The sequence below is a fragment of the Salvelinus sp. IW2-2015 genome, linkage group LG4q.1:29 (genome assembly GCF_002910315.2).
Source record: "Salvelinus sp. IW2-2015 linkage group LG4q.1:29, ASM291031v2, whole genome shotgun sequence".
In the NCBI taxonomy this organism is placed as follows: domain Eukaryota; kingdom Metazoa; phylum Chordata; class Actinopteri; order Salmoniformes; family Salmonidae; genus Salvelinus; species Salvelinus sp. IW2-2015.
The window spans coordinates 48,315,757-48,335,756 of NC_036842.1; the positions used below are offsets into that span (position 1 = coordinate 48,315,757).

The following is a 20,000-nucleotide window of genomic DNA, read 5'->3' on the forward strand; positions in this document are numbered from 1 at the left end:
CGGAAACAAACACAGAACAGCAAACATCAAACAAGGATCCGACAAGGACAGAAGCGGAAAACAGAGGGAGAAATAGGGACTCTAATCAGAGGGCAAAATAGGGACAGGTGTGAAAGAGTAAAGAGGTAGTTAGGAGAATGAGGAACAGCTGGGAGCAGGAACGGAACGATAGAGAGAGAGAGCGAAAGAGGGAGAGAGAGGGATAGAAGAGAGGAAAGAACCTAATAAGACCAGCAGAGGAAACGAATAGAAGGAAGCACAGGGACAAGACATGATAATCAATGACAAAACATGACAGTACCCCCCACTCACCGAGCGCCTCCTGGCGCACTCGAGGAGGAACCTGGCGGCAACGGAGGAAATCATCAATCAACGAACGGTCCAGCACGTCCCGAGATGGAACCCAACTCCTCTCCTCAGGACGTAACCCTCCCAATCCACTAAGTACTGGTGACCACGTCCCCGAGAACGCATGTCCATGATCTTCCGTACCTTGTAAATAGGTGCGCCCTCGACAAGACGGGGGGGGAGACGGAAGACGAACGGGGGCGCGAAGAAAAGGCTTGACACAGGAGAACATGGAAGACAGGGTGGACGCGACGAAGATGTCGCGGAAGAAGCAGTCGCACAGCGACAGGATTGACGACCTGAGAGACACGGAACGGACCAATGAACCGCGGAGTCAACTTGCGAGAAGCTGTCGTAAGGGGAAGGTTACGAGTGGAAAGCCACACTCTCTGACCGCGACAATACCTAGGACTCTTAATCCTACGTTTATTGGCGGCTCTCACAGTCTGCCCTGTAACGGCAAAGTGCAGACCTGACCCTCCTCCAGGTGCGCTCACAACGTTGGACAAAAAGCCTGAGCGGAGGGAACGCTGGACTCGGCGAGCTGGGACGAGAACAGAGGAGGCTGGTACCCAAGACTACTCTGAAACGGAGATAGCCCAGTAGCAGACAAGAAGCGACGTTTCACACGCAGCATCTGAAGAAGGCAAAAACACGACAGGGCGGAACAAGGACACAGAACAGCAAACATCAAACAAGGATCCGACAAGGACAGAAGCGGAAAACAGAGGGAGAAATAGGGACTCTAATCAGAGGGCAAAATAGGGGACAGGTGTGAAAGAGTAAAGGAGGTAGTTAGGAGAATGAGGAACAGCTGGGAGCAGGAACGGAACGATAGAGAGAGAGAGCGAAAGAGGGAGAGAGAGGGATAGAAAGAGGGAAAGAACCTAATAAGACCAGCAGAGGGAAACGAATAGAAGGGAAGCACAGGGACAAGACATGATAATCAATGACAAAACATGACAATGTAAATCTTGGTGGGGCAAAAAGTGGGATGCATGCAAGCAAAGCCACTACACAACACAACACAAAACAATACATTAATTGCACTCTAACGGTAACAAACGGTGCCCACAAACTGTTGGGACTGCTGTTGGGACAGCTTTATGTAGGCCCTAACATCTTACCACTGCTACACCTGGCTACCAGTGGAGCCTTGTCTGGCAACGAAACAGTTCATTCAGCCTCATTTACTGCCTTGTAAAAAAACATATTTGTTTAAGCAAGTCAGCCATATCAACTGTGGTTTCAAATGACAATTGAGATGTACAAACTATGGCATAATGGGACGACAAGCGGATAATAGGCAATCCGTAATTTCGATCTAGACATTAATGAGCGAGCTAGTACAGACGTAGTCAATATAACTATTTGTTTAGCACTTTGAAATGTACAGCGACAGAATTCAGAACATGGGCTGAACCGTAGGATAAATAAATGGGGCATATAAGCAAACAATGAAAGTTCTTACAAAATTTGATGATTACATTTCTCTAAAACAAGATGTAGGCTACATGTGCACCACCAAGTCAGAACAGTAGGCAAAATTAAGAGGGGTAAATATACCAAATTATTAGGGTGAGGCACATGGGCTACTAACAGCTTACTACACAACATACACTTAGTATTACTTTCTTAGCTACAGTATACATATCTCCCTGGCATTTTACATAATTTATGCAGCAGCATACAATACATTGTTGGACTCACCTTGTTGTGCTGTACTCACTTGAACAGGAAGGTGGCACGGCGGTCCTTCGTGGGGAAATTTTGTCATCAAAGTCTGGTATTCTCTGGATTTATGGTGCTTTCAACTGTGTCTCCCGTCTGGGTCACGACTCATGATGACGTCATTGATCTTCAGGTCATAGCTCTAGAAAGAGGCCCGAGTTCCCGACTTAAAATTTTGAGCTGGATGACCGTTCAAAATGTATTTCCCTGTCGGAGCTCGTTTTTTCCGAAATTCCCAGTTGTCTTGAACTCACTGAAGTCAAGTTTTCGCAGTTCCGAGTTAACAATTGTTTTGAGCACGGCACAAATCATGCTTCATTGACAGCATGGCCAATGTTGAATGTTTATCATTTTAAACTTGGAAAAGAGACACTTAATCACAGATTTAGGACCACACAGCCACTCCACTGAATAGCAGTAGTGATTGCTTTGCAATGCTTGCAGTTAACCACTGTCACTGATTCCTTTGAAATGTTTGTGTCCAATGGCCGATGAGCACCGATACGTTTTATCTATAATTTATCTTAATAGTTTATCTTCATATGACAAGGATTAAAAAGGATTTGCCAGTAGATTGTCGACTTGATTCATGATGACTGCTAGCTATGATTTTGAAAGTATGATGTTGACATGATCATCCCAATCAAAGCTACTGTAGATATAATGTGATTTGACGTCATTTTATCTGTGGCCAATGACCTTAAGCCTTCTTAGATGGGCACTTCTAATGTAACTCTATGGCAGCATCCAAGGGGCTTGAATTTTCGAGGTCTACCCTTAGACTTGGCGGTGACATACTGTCCCCACGAGTGATAGAACACTGAGCTAATCATGGTGCAACTAGAGAACATAACCAACACCTACGCTCCATATTTTCCGCTGGCTGCCCCACCACCACAGAAAGCACTTACTCAAGAAAGCAAAAAATAGACTATGTTTGTATGTGGCTTTATTAACTCAATGCTTCTTTTTTTTTTTTTACATTGTTTGCAAACTGATATGTCACACGTATTAATGCCAAAATAACTCTGCCCACCTGCCCTGAATGACGGGTCACCACTGCATGAATGTGTAGCACAGAAGGAGGGTGGCACCTTAATTAAGGAGGACAGTCTCGTGGTAATGGCTGGAACGGAATTAGTGGAATGGTACCAAATACAAAAAAAAAACATTTTCTATGTGTTTGATGCCATTCCATTTGCTCCATTCCAGCCATTATTGTTAGCCGTCCTCCCCTCAGCAGCCTCCACTGAAGTGTACCGAGACCAAAGTAGGGGTTCCTCCTAATCATAATTCAGCTAGAAATGCTAATCAACCCTCAGGAGAGAATAAGCTATTTCAGTTCAGTCTGAACTCAATGTTGCAAAATTGGCTCTGTTGAATCTTTAATCTTCTTCTCAGGCCCAGCCACTTTTAATGATGTCTTTATATCTGCCTGCATCAAATGTTCAGTCTTTGTCTGATTGCGTGGAATTAAGGCAATCTCCCATGGATAATACCCTCCTAATGTTGTACAGGCTTTTCTTGTGAAATCCTGCCTGTGTTTGATTATGTACATTTGTGAAATCAAATATGGACCGAAGGATATAACAGATTGTAGTGAAATAGATTTAGCCTTTGATATGTTTGAACGCTTTGCATGTAAAGATCAAACATCAACCAGAAAAGGCCTCAACATCAACTCAAAACAATGGTCAATGTAGAAAGATATTACGTTTTTCATCATCTACCAAGTTAGAGTTTTCCCTGTCTGACCCTCCAAGCTTCATTCAACACTATAGGTCATTATCAATAAAACTAGCGTTCGATTTGGTTGTTGGGGGGCAAGGAGACCTCCAGCTCTGCTAAAACCATTGAAAACTACGTGCCGTTTTCAAGGTATTGTTAAATATATGTTGTAACTATTTGTTTTTAATATCATCACCTCTTGAAGAGCATAGCCAAACTACACATTTCAGACTATTCCACAATTAGCTCCATCATCAGAGTTATACAGCAATCAGTAAACATCAATTCATCATTTATTTTCAGATACGTGAGTGTAACCACATCCATTTGGCTAGCTAGCTAGCTAAAGCAAACAACGTGTAATTTAGCTTGCTTCATCAGAGATAAGGCTTTTGGAAAGAGCTTGACATCGTCCTGGTAAAGTTGTCAGTCGGCCTAATGGTCATCACTGATATAGATAGCAAGCAAATCAAACAATATTTGAATATGGCGATCTAGTTTATCCCCTGAAAGTTAGCTTGTTAACTAGCAATATTGACCTGCTATGTTGTTAGCTAGGTAGCCAATTTGATATGGTCCATCAGTCAATGTAGTCTATCATGTCTGTCAGCAGCAATCATGTTTAAACATTATTTAAATACAATGTTGAAAATGGGATAATGGTAGCTAACTTCGCTAGGTAATCCGACATTTGGTTGGAGAAGAAGGTCTACTTACCAACTTAAAGTAAACATTATCAGTCAACAGTAACGTTACATCGGCAAATGCGCCCTTCTGCTGCTTGACAGGCAGATCCCACAAAGGATGGGAAATTAACCAAAACCACTCATACTTGTCAGGTATAGTTCACTTCCATTTTATATCACTCAAATATCCAATTAATGATGGCCAATATTGGGAGATATCATGAAGCTTCCCTCATGTATTTGAAATTACACGATCAATTTATGTTTACTGATCATAAAAAGCATGCAGTTAGGTCTACTTGCTGTTGGCCTAGAACTCTGATGATTGAGCTAAATGTGTGAAATTGTTTTGCATGGAATAATCGGAAATGTGTAGTTGTGACTATGCTCTTCAAGAGGAGATAATATTACAACCAAATAGTTAACATTTATTTAACAATCCCTTGAAAATAGCACGCAGTTGGCAATGGTTTTAGAGGAGCGGCGGGTCTCCTTGCACCCCAGAAGGCAAATAGAATGCTCTGCACCTTATTGTAACGTTTTATTGATAACGACCTATAGAAGAGCTTTCCAGACAATGGCAGGCGGGTGCTATGTTGAAAGAGTGGTCTTTTCAGTGTTCGCACCCACACTTGGCTATTTTACCCACAATTGACTAGGGCTATTTTGCCCTCCATTTGGCTGTGTATTTGGCTGTCTACTTTGCCAGATGTGCTCTCTGTTCTGTTATTTAATGGACTTTTAATGACTGTTTTGATTATATTGCTTTTAGTCAGCAATCATTAGTCCATCTGCAGAGATGGAAATTCTGCTTTGTCCCCAACAGACAGCCCACATTTTGGGAGCAACCCAGGGTCAGGGTCCATAGTACAGGGCCCCTGAAGTAAAAATGTTGTTTACAAGTATGTTGCTCAAGGGCACAATGGCAGGAGATAGTGCCACTACCTGGGATCTGAAACCAGCAGCCTCCCAAAAGATGACATCAAGAGATTTGATTGATAGGTGAATTTGAACGACCGTCTTCCTCAAAGGAATGTACCTGGGGGAATGATCTCTTAAGACTGCGGTGTCACACCTAGTTAGACACTTCATGCCTGCTTCTCTGCATGCAGCTGCAACAAAGACACGACGGAGGCAGGAAATCACTTCCCTTCACTTTATCACATTCTATGTTGCCTTGGAAACTAGTCAGGAGAACCTGGGCTTGTGCAGAGATATCATAGCTATTTAAATTATGGAGAGCCCGGACTCCCAGGGGAATCTTTTCAATTAGCCAGTTTTCTTTATTCTGTTTGCTACCCTCCAAACCTGGGTTCAAATACTATTTTAATGTATTTCAAATACTTGAACTGGGTTTGATTGAGTTTGTCTGGCACAATAGAATAGCGGCAAAAGTCCAAACCCCGCCCATCTGGCACTCCAGGCTGGCTAAAGCAAACACTAAGTATTTGAAAGATTTCAAATAGTATTTGAACCCAGGTCTGCTTCCCTCGCCTAACCTGTTGTAGTCTGGCTCATTTCAATAGACGTTCATTTGGAAGAGAGGTGGGTGTGGGGGACATTCAGGGGCTGCTACTGTATTGTTATTTCTCAGTGCTATGACGTGTCTTCTAGAGAAACTGGCTTGGGGTGGTTTGGTCAGTAGAGGATTGCCAAGGGAAAAACTGTACAGATACTCATGTGAGGTCTCTGCTGGCTAGTGCTGAGCAATTTTCCATTTGTTTTTTAAACAACTAATTTACCCGTTTTTTTTTCTGTGAGCTCAATGCGCACATTGCAGAGATTCTCTAGAGATAAATAGCTGCTATCCGAGTGACTATTGGCTAACGTCGGTCCCGGAGCATACATCAATTATTCCGGAGCTAGCCAGCTGAAGAGTTCCATCAGCCACTCCTGGGCTACAATCACCTATCCGGACCCGTTTTACTGCCGATGCGGAGCCCCCACCGGGCCTTCACGACTGGACTACCGACGTTATCTGCCCGAGGGAGTTATCCAACTGGCCCCTCCGTCGCGACGTAAGCTGAACGCCCATCTGCGACCCGCTAATCGTTAGCTGTCTTATAGGCTGCTATCTGAATAGGTCTATCGGACAATTTTCTTGGGCCACTATAACTATAACTATTTTGCCAATTGGATTGGTCCCCTCTACCACACGGAACCCCACTAATCTACCGACGGAAATGCACGAGGTGGCTAAAAACAGACCTCCATCCTCTGCCAGCTTGCTACCCATGGCCCGGCTAGCTGTCTGAATCGCCGTRACCCCAACCAACCTCACTATTCACTGGACCCTTATGATCACTCGYCTAAGCATGCCTCTCCTTAATGTCAATATGCCTTGTCCATTGCTGTTCTGGTTAGTGTTTATTGGCTTATTTCACTGTAGAGCCTCTAGCCCTGCTCATTATACCTTATCCAACCTTTCAGTTCCACCACCCACACATGCGATGACATCACCTGGTTTCAATGATGTTTCTAGAGACAATATCTCTCTCATCATCACTCAATGCCAAGGTTTACCTCCACTGTATTCACATCCTACCATACCTTTGTCTGTACATTATACCTTGAAGCAATTTTATCGCCCCCAGAAACCTGCTCCTTTTACTCTCTGTTCCGGACGTCCTAGAAGAACCAATTCTCATAGCTTTTAGCCGTACCCTTATCCTACTCCTCCTCTGTTCCTCTGGTGATGTAGAGGTGAATCCAGGCCCTGCAGTGCCTAGCTCCACTCCCATTCCCCAGGCGCTCTCTTTTGATGACTTCTGTAACCGTAATAGCCTTGGTTTCATGCATGTTAACATTAGAAGCCTCTTCCCTAAATTTGTTTTATTCACTGCTTTAGCACACTCTGCCAACCTGGATGTCCTAGCCGTGTCTGAATCCTGGCTTAGGAAGACTACCAAAAACTCTGAAATCTCCATCCCTAACTAAAACATTTTCAGACAAGATAGAACGGCCAAAGGGMGCGGTGTTGCAATCTACTGCAGAGATAGCCTGCAGAGTTCTGTCCTACTATCCAGGTCTGTACCCAAACAATTTGAACTTCTACTTTTAAAAATCCACCTCTCRAAAAACAAGTCTCTCACCGTTGCCGCCTGRTATAGACCACCCTCTGCCCCCAGCTGTGCTCTGGACACCATATGTGAACTGATTGCCCCCCATCTATRTTCAGAGCTCGTGRTGCTAGGRGACCTAAACTGYYACYTGCTTAACACCCCAGCCATCCTACAATCTAAGCTTGATGCCCTCAATCTCACACAAATTATCAATGAACCTACCAGGTACCACCCCAAAGCCGTAAACACGGGCACCCTCAAAGATATCATCCTAACTAACTTGCCCTCTAAATACACCTCTGCTGTTTTCAACCAAGATCTCAGCGATCACTGCCTCATTGCCTGCATCCGTAATGGGTCAGCGGTCAAACGACCTCCCCTCATCACTGTCAAACGCTCCCTGAAACACTTCAGCGAGCAGGCCTTTCTAATTAACCTGGCCCGGGTATCCTGGAAGGATTCAAGAAATTTAGAACCAGGAACAGATATAGCCCTTGGTTCTCTCCAGACCTGACTGCCCTTAACTAACACAAAAACATCCTGTGGCGTTCTGCATTAGCATCGAACAGCCCCCGTGATATGCAAATTTTCAGGGAAGTTAGAAACCAATATACACAGGCAGTTAGAAAAGCCAAGGCTAGCTTTTTCAAGCAGAAATTAGCTTCCTGCAATACAAACTCAAAAAAGTTCTGGGACACTGTAAAGTCCATGGAGAATAAGAACACCTCCTCCTAGCTGCCCACTGCACTGAGGATAGGAAACTCTGTCACCACAGATAAATACACTATATTTGAGAATTTCAATAAGCATTTTTCTACGGCTGGCCAGGCTTTCCACCTGGCTACCCCTACCCCGGTCAACTGCACTGCACCCCCCACAGCAACTCGCCCAAGCCTTCCCCATTTCTCCTTCTCCCAAATCCAGTCAGCTGATGTTCTGAAAGAGCTGCAAAATCTGGACCCCTACAAATCAGCCTGGCTAGACGATCTGGACCCTTTCTTTCTAAAATTATCTGCCGAAATTGTTGCAACCCCTATTACTAGCCTGTTCAACCTCTCTTTCGTGTCGTCTGAGATTCCCAAAGATTGGAAAGCAGCTGCGGTCATCCTCCTCTTCAAAGGGGGGGACACTCTTGACCCAAACTGCTACAGACCTATATCTATCCTACCCTGCCTTTCTAAGGTCTTCGAAAGCCAAGTCAACAAACAGATRACCGACCATTTCGAATCCCACCGCACCTTCTCCGTTATGCAATCTGGTTTCAGAGCTGGTCATGGGTGCACCTCAACCATGCTCAAGGTCCTAAACGATATCTTAACCGCCATCGATAAGAAACAATACTGTGCAGCCGTATTCATTGACCTGGCCAAGGCTTTCGACTCTGTCAATCACCACATCCTCATCGGCAGAATCGATAGCCTTTATTTCTCAAGTGATTGCCTCGCCTGGTTCACCAACTATTTCTCTGATAGAGTTCAGTGTGTCAAATCGGAGGGCCTGTTGTCCGGGCCTCTGGCAGTCTCTATGGGGGTGCCACAGGGTTCAATTCTTGGGCCGACTCTCTTCTCTGTATACATCAATGATGTCGCTCTTGCTGCTGGTGAGTCTCTGATCCACCTCTACGCAGACGACACCATTCTTTATACTTAAAACAACCCTCCGGACGAGCTTCAATGCCATACAACTCTACTTCCGTGGCCTCCAACTGCTCTTAAATACAAGTAAAACTAAATGCATGCTCTTCAACCGATCACTGCCTGCACCTGCCCGCCAGTCCAGCATCACTACTCTGGACGGTTATGACTTAGAATATGTGGACAACTACAAATACCTAGGTGTCTGGTTAGACTGTAAACTCTCATTCCAGACTCATATCAAACATCTCCAATCCAAAGTTAAATCTAGAATTGGCTTCCTATTTCGCAACAAAGCATCCTTCACTCATGCTGCCAAACATACCCTCGTAAAACTGACCATCCTACCGATCCTCGACTTCGGCAATGTAATTTACAAAATGCCTCCAATACCCTACTCAATAAATTGGATGCAGTCTATCACAGTGCCATTCGTTTTGTCCAAAAGCCCCATATACTACCCACCACTGCACCTGTACGCTCTCGTTCGCTGACCCTCGCTTCATATTCGTCGCCAAACCCACTGGCTCCAGGTCATCTACAAGACCCTGCTAGGTAAAGTCCCCCCTTATCTCAGCTCGCTGGTCACCATAGCAGCACCCACCTGTAGCACGCGCTCCAGCAGGTATATCTCTCTGGTCACCCCCAATGCCAATTCCTCTTTGGCCGCCTCTCCTTCCAGTTCTCTGCTGCCAATGACTGGAACGAACTACAAAAATCTCTGAAACTGGAAACACTTATCTCCCTCACTAGCTTTAAGTACCAGCTGTCAGAGCAGCTCACAGATTACTGCACCTGTACATAGCCCATCTATAATTTAGCCCAAACAACTACCTCTTCCCCTACTGTATTTATTTATTTATTTTTGCTCCTTTGCACCCCATTATTTCTATTTCTACTTTGCACATTCTTCCACTGCAAATCTACCATTCCAGTGTTTTACTTGCTGTATTGTATTTACTTCGCCACCATGGCATTTTTTGCCTTTACCTCCCTTATCTCACCACATTTGCTCACATTGTATATAGACTTATTTTTCTACTGTATTATTGACTGTATGTTTGTTTTACTCCATGTGTAACTCTGTGTTGTTGTATGTGTCGAACTGCTTTGCTTTATCTTGGCCAGGTCGCAATTGTAAATGAGAACTTGTTCTCAACTTGCCTACCTGGTTAAATAAAGGTGAAATAAAAATTTTAAAAATTATCAGATCAAGCCCAAAGTGTGCGACGTAGTTGGGAGTTGTAATTTCCAACAGGCTAATATTCAACATAGTTTAGCGCAYAAAACATGGTAATTACCTACAATGACCATAATCCATGTTGCGCCTATTTTACGCCTGCTTCAAGCAGAGACAGAAGGATGCACCATCAAAAGGGATAGCAGTTTCTTCACGAAGTATCTATACCTGAAAATACATGATCTAAGTGATGATAATTAGTGTTGAGCCGTCATAAAAGTATGCCTTAATTACTTTGAAAAACAACTAAAATAGTGATTTTGTCAGACAGCATAGGCAGCATGCAGCTTTATAGTGATGATATTAGAATTTGGGATAAAATAAAGTAATGTGAGTAAATGATGTGATAAGCAGTAATGGGCAGTCACTACCATCATGGGACTTTTATGAATAGTTTATTATGTTGTTACAGCATTCAACCCACATAATGCATAGTGCATTTTCATGTTTAAAAAAATAGCTAAACTGAAATCAAAAACCGTGATAAATTGTTAACATATAATTGTTAACATATTTCAGTTGTTGTGTATATTGCATGTTTCATTTGATGACTTTATTGTTTCACTCCAAGTCATCATCTCATCTCTATAGAGCTGCTGCTTATGCTGTCTGAGAAAATCACAATTTTAGTAGTTCTACAAAGTAAATAAGGCATTATTTTATGACTTCTGAATACCAACTATCAATTGCTTAGATCATGTATTTTAAGGTAGAAATACCTCACAAAGCAACTGCTCTCTATCCCTCTCGATTGCGCATTCTTCTGTCTCTTTTTTATGTAGCAGGCGTAAAAAAAAACACAGACCGGACAAGTAGGCGTGCAATGGATTGTGGTCATCGTAGTTAATTACCACGTTTTTGCTCTAAACTATGTAGAATACTGGCCTGTTGGAAACTACAACTCCCTACTACATCCCTACTACATTATTTGAAATGGAATTCAAAAAATTMAACCAACGTAGGTCAATTACAGTAGTTGTATAAAAAACTAAAAATAACCAACATTTCGGTGAAGTACTGAGCACAAGCATTCTATTTAGCTCAGTTTTTTTTWATTATTTATTTTATACAGTAATCTTTGCTCAATAATCAATAATTTCGGACCCCACTATATTTAGAAAGTATTCATACCCCTTGACTTATTCCACATTTTGTTGTGTTACAGCCTGGATTCAAAATTGATTAAAGTGGGGGGGGGCGGTTATCAACCATCTATACCCAATCCCCCATAATGACAAAGTGAAAACATGTTTTTAGATTTTTTTTGCAAATGTATTGAAAATTATAAACAGAAATATCTAATTTACATAAGTCTTCACACCCCTTTGCTATGACACACCAAATTGAGCTCAGGTGTATCCAATTTCCTTTGATCATCCTTGATGTCACTACAACTGTATTGGAGTCCACCTGTGGCCAATTCGATTGTTTGGACATGATTTAGAAAGAAACACAGCTGGCTATACACTCAATGTACAAAACATTAAGAACACCTTCCTAATATTGAGTTACTGGCTCATGTTGACTCCAATGCTTCCCACAGTTGTCTCAAGTTGACTGGATATCCTTTGGGTGGTGGACCATTCTTGATACGCATGGAAAACTGCTGAGCGTGAAAACCCCAGCAGAGTTGCAGTGCTTAACACAAACCGGTGCGCCTGGCACTTACTACAAAACCCTGTTCAAAGGCACTTAAATATTTTGTGAATGGCACAAATTCACATTCTATGCCTCAATTGTCTCAAGGCTTAAAAATAATTATTTAACCTCCCCTTCATCTACACTGATTGAAGTCGATTTAACAAGTGCCATCAATAAGGGATTCACCTAGTCAGTCTATGTTATGGAAAGAGCACGTGTTCTTAACATTTTGTACACGCCCTGTATAAAGTACCACAGATGACAGTGCATGTCAGAGCAGAAACTATACCAAGGAACTGTCCGTAGAGCTGTGAGATAGCATTGTGATGAGGCATACAGTATATATGGGGAAGGATATAAAACAATTTCAATAATGTTGAATGTTTTCAAGAGCACAGTGGTCTCCATCATTGGAAAATTAAAAAAATATGGAACTACCCAGACTCTGACAACCAGGTAAGAAGGACCTTGGTCAGGGAGATGACCAAGAACCGAATGACCACTCTGACAGAACTACAGAGTTCGTTGGCTGAGATGGGAGAACCTGCCAGAAGGACAACAGTCTACAACACTTCACCAATCTGGGCTTTATGGGAGAGTGGCTAGACAGAAGCCAGTCCAGAGAAAAAGGCACATGACATGCATGCCTGGAATTTGCTAAAAGGCACGTTGTCACGCCCTGACCATAGTAAGCTGTTTATTCTCTGTGTTGGTTGGGGCGTGATAGTGACTTGGGTGGGTCATCTGGGTGAATTTGTATGTCTATGGTGGCCTGATATGGTTCCCAATCAGAGGCAGCTGTTTATCGTTGTCTCTGATTGGGGATCATATTTAGGTAGCCATTTCCCCATGGTTATTCGTGGGATCTTGTCTACATTTAGTTGCCTGAGTGCACAACAGTAGCTTCACGTTTTGTTTTTGTGCCTTTTTGTTTTGTTTTGCTGAGTTTCGGTTTATAAAAAATATGTGGAACTCTACTCACGCTGCGCCTTGGTCTATTCATTACGACGAGCGTGACAGAAGATCCCAACAAAAACGGACCAAGCAGTGTGGCCAGGAGAAATGGACCTGGGAGGAAATCCTGGAGGGAGCAGGACCCTGGACAAGGGCCGGGGAGTATCGTCGTCCGAAGGAGGAGATAGAGGCAGCGAAAGCGGAATGGCGACGATACGAGGAGATAGCTCAACGAACCAAGCACGAGAGGCAGCCCGACCCAAAATTTGGGGGGGGAACACGGGGAGATTGGTGGAGTCAGGGTTCAGACCTGAGCCAACTCCCCGTGCTTACCGTGGGGAGCAAGTGACCGGTCAGGCGCTGTGTTATCCGGTTCTGCGCACCATGCCTTCCACAGCTCGGTGCGCTCTGTGCAAGCTCCCCGCAGTTGCGGTGCTAGAGTGGACATTCAGCCAGGACGGATTGTGCCGGCTCAGCGCTCCTGGTCTCCAGTACGTCTCCTCGGTCCAGGATATCCTGCGCCGGTTCTACGCACTGTGTCGCCAGTGCGCCTTCACAGCCCAGTGCGTCCTGTGCTAGCTTCCTGCACTTGCCGGGCTGGAATGAGCATCCAATCAGGAAGGGTTGTGCCAGCTCTGCGCTCTAGACCTCCAGTGCACCTCCACAGTCCAGTGCGTCCTGTGCCTCCTCCCCGCACTCGCCCTGAGGTGCGTGTCATCAGCCCGGTGCCACCTGTACCGGTTCCACGCATCAAGCCCCTAGTGCGCCTCCACAGTCCAGTACGTCCTGTGCCTCTTACTCGACTCGCCCTGAGGTGCGTGTCATCAGCCCGGTGCCACCTGTTCCCGGTTCCACGCATCAGGTCTCCAGTGCGCCTCCACAGTCCAGTGCGTTGTGCCTCCTCCCCGCACTCGCCCTGAGGTGCGTGTCATCAGCCCGGTGCCACCTGTAACGGTTCCACGCATCAAGCCTCTAGTGCGCCTCCACAGTCCAGTACGTCCTGTGCCTCTTACTCGCACTCGCCCTGAGGTGCGTGTCATCAGCCCGGTGCCACCTGTACCGGTCCACGCATCAGGCCTCCAGTGCGCCTCCAACAGTCCAGAGCTTCCGGCGACAGTTCCCAGTCCAAGAGCTTCCGGCGACAGTTCCAGTCCTTCGCAGTCACCGCAGAGCTTCCGGCGACAGTTCCCAGTCCAGAGCTTCCGGCGACAGTTCCCAGTCCAGAGCTTCCGGCGACAGTTCCCAGTCCAGAACCTCCTACGACGGGCCACGGTCCGGAACCTCCAACGACGGTCTATGGACCGGAACCTCCTGAGACGGTCTACGGTCCGGAACCTCCTGAGACGGTCTACGGTCCGAAGCCTCCATCGACGGTCTGCGGTCCGGAGCCTCCAGCGACGGTCGGCGGTCCGGAGCCTCCAGCGACGGTCGGCGGTCCGGAGCCTTCAGCAGGGGTTCTCAGTCCAGAGCCTCCTGCGACGATCTACGGTCCGGTTCCTCCGGCGACGATCCACGGTCTGGTTCCTCCGGCGACGATCCACGGTCCGGAGCCTCCGGCAACGATCCACGGTCCGGTGCCTCCGGCGACGACCCACGGMCCGGAGCTTCCGGCGATGCGCCCCGTACCGGAGCCGCCCCCGACGCCATGTGTCATCCATCATAGATGCCCACCCGGACCATCCTCTATTGAGTCAGGTTTTGCGGTCCCAAACACATATGTGCCTCAGCTGTTAGGTGACATGCGCAACACACACACAAAACACACACACACACACACACACAGCTAATTAGTATCAGAAATGGTCATTGTCAGTGTACTATGCTGCTGCAGACACAGACCTACACACACAGAAGCATCCACTCTCACAAACAAGTCCACTACCACATACTGTACAAACACCTATGCGAATATTCACACACATTCAAACAGATACACACATCTGCATACACACGGTAAAGAAACAAACAGTTATACACACACAAACCTTATGTTTAGTAACAGCCCTAGTTTACATTGACATTTGCAATAATCAGATCCAGAACATTATGAAAAGCAAACTGAATATGAGAACAAAGTTGATTTAAATTATTTAATTAGAGATACTTGTCGCTCATCATCAAAAAACTGCTGCACATTTTAGCAGTTCCAGGTTAAACTTGTTTGGACTAGTGTATATCTGGAAGCTTTTAAAATACAGTATATCAAAGTATATCAATCTCTCAATTTAAAAAATCACGTATGGAATAATTGATTGAGGATCATCCACTGAACCACTGATTCATGAATTGTTCACTCTACTGATTAACAGTAACGAAAGCCCATCTTACTTTGTGGAATTCCCTACCAGCTTCCCTTGTATGGCGGGAAGCTATTGAAGTGAGCTTCATATCAAAGGTGCAATATGCAGAAATCGCTTTTTTTGTAAATATGTATGCCAGTAATATTTTGGATTACTTTTTTGATTGTTTTCAAGCCACGTGTCCAATAGTTCGTATTAGCTAGCTAACGTTAGCTAATAGCTAGTCAGCACACTGCTGACAAGAGTGTGCAAAGCTGTCATCAAGGCAAAGGGTGGCTACTTTGAAGAATCTCAAATATGAAATATATTTTGATTTGTTTAGGTGTGTCCAAACTTTTGCCTGGTACTGTATATTTACAAAAAAATACAGTGCATTCAGAAAGTATTCAGACCACTTCACTTTTTCTATATATTTTTTCATTTTGTTACAGCATTATTCTAAAATGTGGATAAAATATTTTTTTCCCCTCATCAACCTACACACAACACGTAATCATGACAAAGCGAAAAAAGGTTGTAAATGTATTGAAAATAAGAACCTGAAATATCGTATTTACATAAGTATTCAGACCCATTGCTATGAGACTTGAAATTGAGCTCAGGTGCATCCTGTTTCCATTGATCATCCTTGAGATGTTTCTACAACTTGATTGGCGTCCACCTGAGGTAAATTCAATTGATTGGACATGATTTGGAAAGGCACACCTGTCTATATAAGGTCCCACAGTTAACAGTGCATGTCAGAGGAAAAACCAAGCCATGAAGTCAAATTAATTCTCCGTAGAGCTGCGAGACAGGATTGTGTCGAGGCACAGATCTGGGTAAGGGTACCAAAAAATGTCTGCAGCATTGAAGGTCCCCAAAAACACAGTGGCCTCCATCATTCTTAAATGGAAGAAGTTTGGAACCACCAAGACTCTTCCTAGAGCTGGCCACCCGGCCAAACTGAGCAATCTGGGGAGAAGGGCCTTGGTCAGGGAGGTGACCAAGAATCCGATGGTCACTCTGACAGAGCTCCAGAGTTCCTCTGTGGAGATGGGAGAACCCTTCCAGAAGGACAACCATTTCTGCAGCACTCTACCAATCAGGCCTTTATGGTAAAGTGGCCAGATGGAAGCCACTCCTCAGTGAAGGAACATGACAGCCCGCTTGGAGTTTGCCAAAAGGCACCTAAAGGACTCTCAGACCATGAGAAACAAGATTCTCTGGTCTGATGAAATCAAGATTGAACTCTTTGGCCTGAATGCCAAGCGTCATATCTGGAGGAAACCTGGCACCATCTCTATGGTGAAGCATGGTGGTAGCCACAGCATGATGCTGCCATCTCAAGGATGATCAATGGAAACGGGATGCACCTGAGCTCAATTTCGAGTCTCATGGCAAAGGGTCTGAATACTTATGTAAATAAGGTATATCCGTTTTTTTTWAAATCTTTAATACATTTGCAAAAAAATTCTAAAAAAACATTTTCACTCTTTCATTATGGGGTATTCTATGTAGATTTAAGGAACCTTTTTTTGATTAAATCATTTTTTGAATAAGGTTGTAACATAACAAAATGGGGAAAATGGGAAAGGGTCTGAATACTTTCCGAATGCACTGAAAGGGGATTGGAAATGATGCAGACAATTACATTGATAGATTGTGGCTTCTGTCTGCAATATTAAAGCTGATCTACCCCCTAAAAAACTATTTAAAAAAAGAAAGGAAAACAAAAGATATCACTGAATTAAGTATTTTTCACGATTGGGATCCAAATGAAGAATAAAGTACAGTGTAGTCGTGGAAAGTATTAACCTGTTATGTTTTTGAATTTTTTATTTCACCTTTATTTAACCAGGTAGGCTAGTTGAGAACGAGTTCTCATTTACAACTGCGACTTCGACAAGATAAAGCAAAGCAGTGCAACACAAACAACAACACAGAGTTACACATGGAATAAACAAACATACAGTCAATAACACAATAGGAAAAAAGTCTATATACAGTGTGTGCAAATGAGGTAAGATAAGGGAGGTAAGGCAATAAATAGGCCATAGTGGCGAAATATTTACAATTTAGCAATTTAACACTGGAGTGATTGGTGTGCAGAAGATGAATGTGCAAGTAGAGATACTGGGGTACAAAGGAGCAAAAAATAAATAATAGTATGGCTTTGGGGGAATTGGCTTTGGGGGTGACCAAATGAGCCATGTTGAAAATGAGCAATGTTGTGGATACAAGTCACTAAAGTGGTAAACCTCATAAGAGCAAAATCTTTAAACCACAGGCAGTTTGTCTCACTGTTGGAAGGAACAGAGTTGGGTCATGCAGKTCMCCCCTACCACACAAACGTGAGATGGCTGAGTTTGGGAAAGGTGCTTAAAAGGGTGTGGGACCTGAAGTCAGAGATTGCTGAATTTTTGCAAATTAAAGGAATATATGTGGAATTCCCTCAACCTCAAGATAAAAAATGGTTGGCTGATTTTACCTTCACCGTGGACATCATGGCCCACATGAATGAACTGAATTCCAAACTACAAGGGAAAGGCCTTTTTGCACATCAGATGTACAGCCTTGTCAAAGCCTTCAAGGGAAAATTACTCCTCCTGACCCGCCAAGTAGAAGCCAACAATCTCACCCACCTTCCAACACTACTAGTCTGTTCCCTATCAGATGACCAGCGGGAGAAGTATACATCGCTGCTGTGTGCTTTGAATGGTGAGTTTTCTCTCCGTTTTGAGGATTTAAAAAGCTTGGAAAATGATATGCTGTTGGTTTCCTCTCCTTTCACCTTCAACGTGGATAACGCTCCCACTGACATGCAACTTGAGCTTATCGATCTTCAGTCTGATGCAATGATTGGAGAACTATTCAAAACAATGTCACTGATGAGGTTCTATGCATCTCTCGATGAACAAAACTTTCCAAAGATTAGGGGTCATGCTCAGAGATGTTTGTACTGTTTGGGTCAACCTATGTATGTGAACAGACATTTTCAGTGATGAAATATAACAAGTCAAGGCACAGATCATCTCTTACTGACTCTCACCTCTCAACAATTCTGTGCATAGCGACGTCAGAAACTATACCTGACTTCACTACTCTAGTCAATGCCCTTCAGAGACTTCATTCCTCACACTGACTAGTTTAAATGTAATGTTGAGCTCTCTCTCTTTCTTGTGTTTTTGTGCATACCCATTAATAAATCTTCTTCGGGATCGGTGTCCCGTTCACGGGACGGTTGAGCTAACGTAGGCTAATGTGATTAGCATGAGGTTGTAACATAGACATATCTGATATTTGCAGAAAACTTAAATTCTTGTTAATCTAACTGCACTGTCCAATTTACAGTAGCTATTAGTGAAATAATACCATGCTATTGTTTGAGGAGAGTGCACAATTTTGAACATGGAAAGTTATTAATCAACAAATTAGGAACATTTGGGCAGTCTTGATACAACATTTTGAACAGAAATGCAATGGTTCATTGGAACAGTCTAAAACGTTACACATACACTGCTGCCATCTAGTGGCCAAAATCTAAATTGTACCTGGGCTGGAATAATACATTATGGCCTTTCTCTTGCATTCACATTTCCACAAACTGCAAAGTGTTTRCTTTCAAATAGTACCAAGAATATGCATGTCCTTGCTTCAGGGCCTGAGCTACAGGCAGTTAGATTTGGGTATGTCATTTTAGYCGAAAATTGGAAAAAAGGGGCGGATCCTTAAGAGTTAACAAGAGTTCTGTCTGTGGTGCTGAATGCACAGTGTACTTTTCCCTCTGTGTAGTTCATTGCATGTTTAATAATGAAAATACCTACCGAAAGGAGAACATAGAAGTGGTTTATTTCTGTGCATGATAAAAAAGTTAAATAAGTAGCATATCTGGATGTGATTTATAGTAGATATATCTGTATCTATATATCTGTATCTATATCTCTATAACACAGTCATACACATGATGTATAATCCTGTAATATGATTCTGGCCCATGATGGCAAAAATCTATTCTAATGTGGCCCTCCATGGAAAATAATTGCCCAGGCCTGTGTTACGTCATCCCAGCGGCGACAACCAATGAGAGCTGGGGTTTCTGGGATATCGTGTTCAAATCTAGAAAAAAATATTGCATTCTTGCCAGAGGGGTCTCTAAAGACAATGTACACACAGTCACGCAGTGCAGGTTTAAGAACGGGAAGCTTAGAAATAGCGCACATAGAGCAGATCTACCGCTTCTTAGACTTGTTTTCAATGAGAATGACAGATCTATAACTCACATTTCTATGTGAATTTTTGGTTGCGTCGCCCAAAAAGTTACAGCTTTAACTAACATTGGAACAGTGTGCTACACCACATTGCATTGCAATGCTGTTGACTTTGAATGTGCTTGAGTGTTGAAGACTTGCATCCTAACATCCCAGTAATTATTATAATTAGCAGAAACAGCAATATGATTTAATATAGACATTAAAACTCATACTACAAAAAAAATGTATGTCCTTGAGCAATATTAATGGAAGAATGCTTTTCAAACGGACTACGTATTATTAGGTCAGAGTTTTGTTTGTATGAATGCATGCAGGAGTGTATTGATCAGAAATGGCTTATACATTGACCTCGTCCCCAGGCTCAATTGGTTCAGCAGAGAGAGAGCCGGCTTGGGGGACGAGATTACTTGTACATAGGCTAGT

The 20,000-nt window shown here is 43.7% G+C and overlaps 2 protein-coding genes and 1 long non-coding RNA gene across 13 annotated transcripts in view; 2 read left to right on the top strand and 1 right to left on the bottom strand.

Moving 5' to 3' along the window:
* Positions 1 to 98, bottom strand: part of LOC139025058 (uncharacterized) — a 4,166-nt gene extending 4,068 nt beyond the window's left edge. The window contains exon 1 of the long non-coding RNA XR_011476497.1: positions 8 to 98. This is a non-coding gene — a long non-coding RNA (uncharacterized lncRNA). The remainder of the gene's footprint in view (positions 1 to 7) is intronic.
* LOC111962063 (adaptor related protein complex 3 subunit beta 2) overlaps positions 1 to 20,000 on the top strand; it is a 97,604-nt gene that overhangs the window by 30,317 nt on the left and 47,287 nt on the right. The gene's annotated exons all lie outside the window — the stretch shown is intronic.
* Positions 17,532 to 18,448, top strand: LOC139027548 (general transcription factor II-I repeat domain-containing protein 2A-like). The gene is made up of 2 exons (XM_070442928.1): positions 17,532 to 18,024; positions 18,378 to 18,448. Exons 1-2 carry the CDS (start codon positions 17,532 to 17,534, stop codon positions 18,446 to 18,448), a joined length of 564 nt encoding a protein of 187 aa, XP_070299029.1.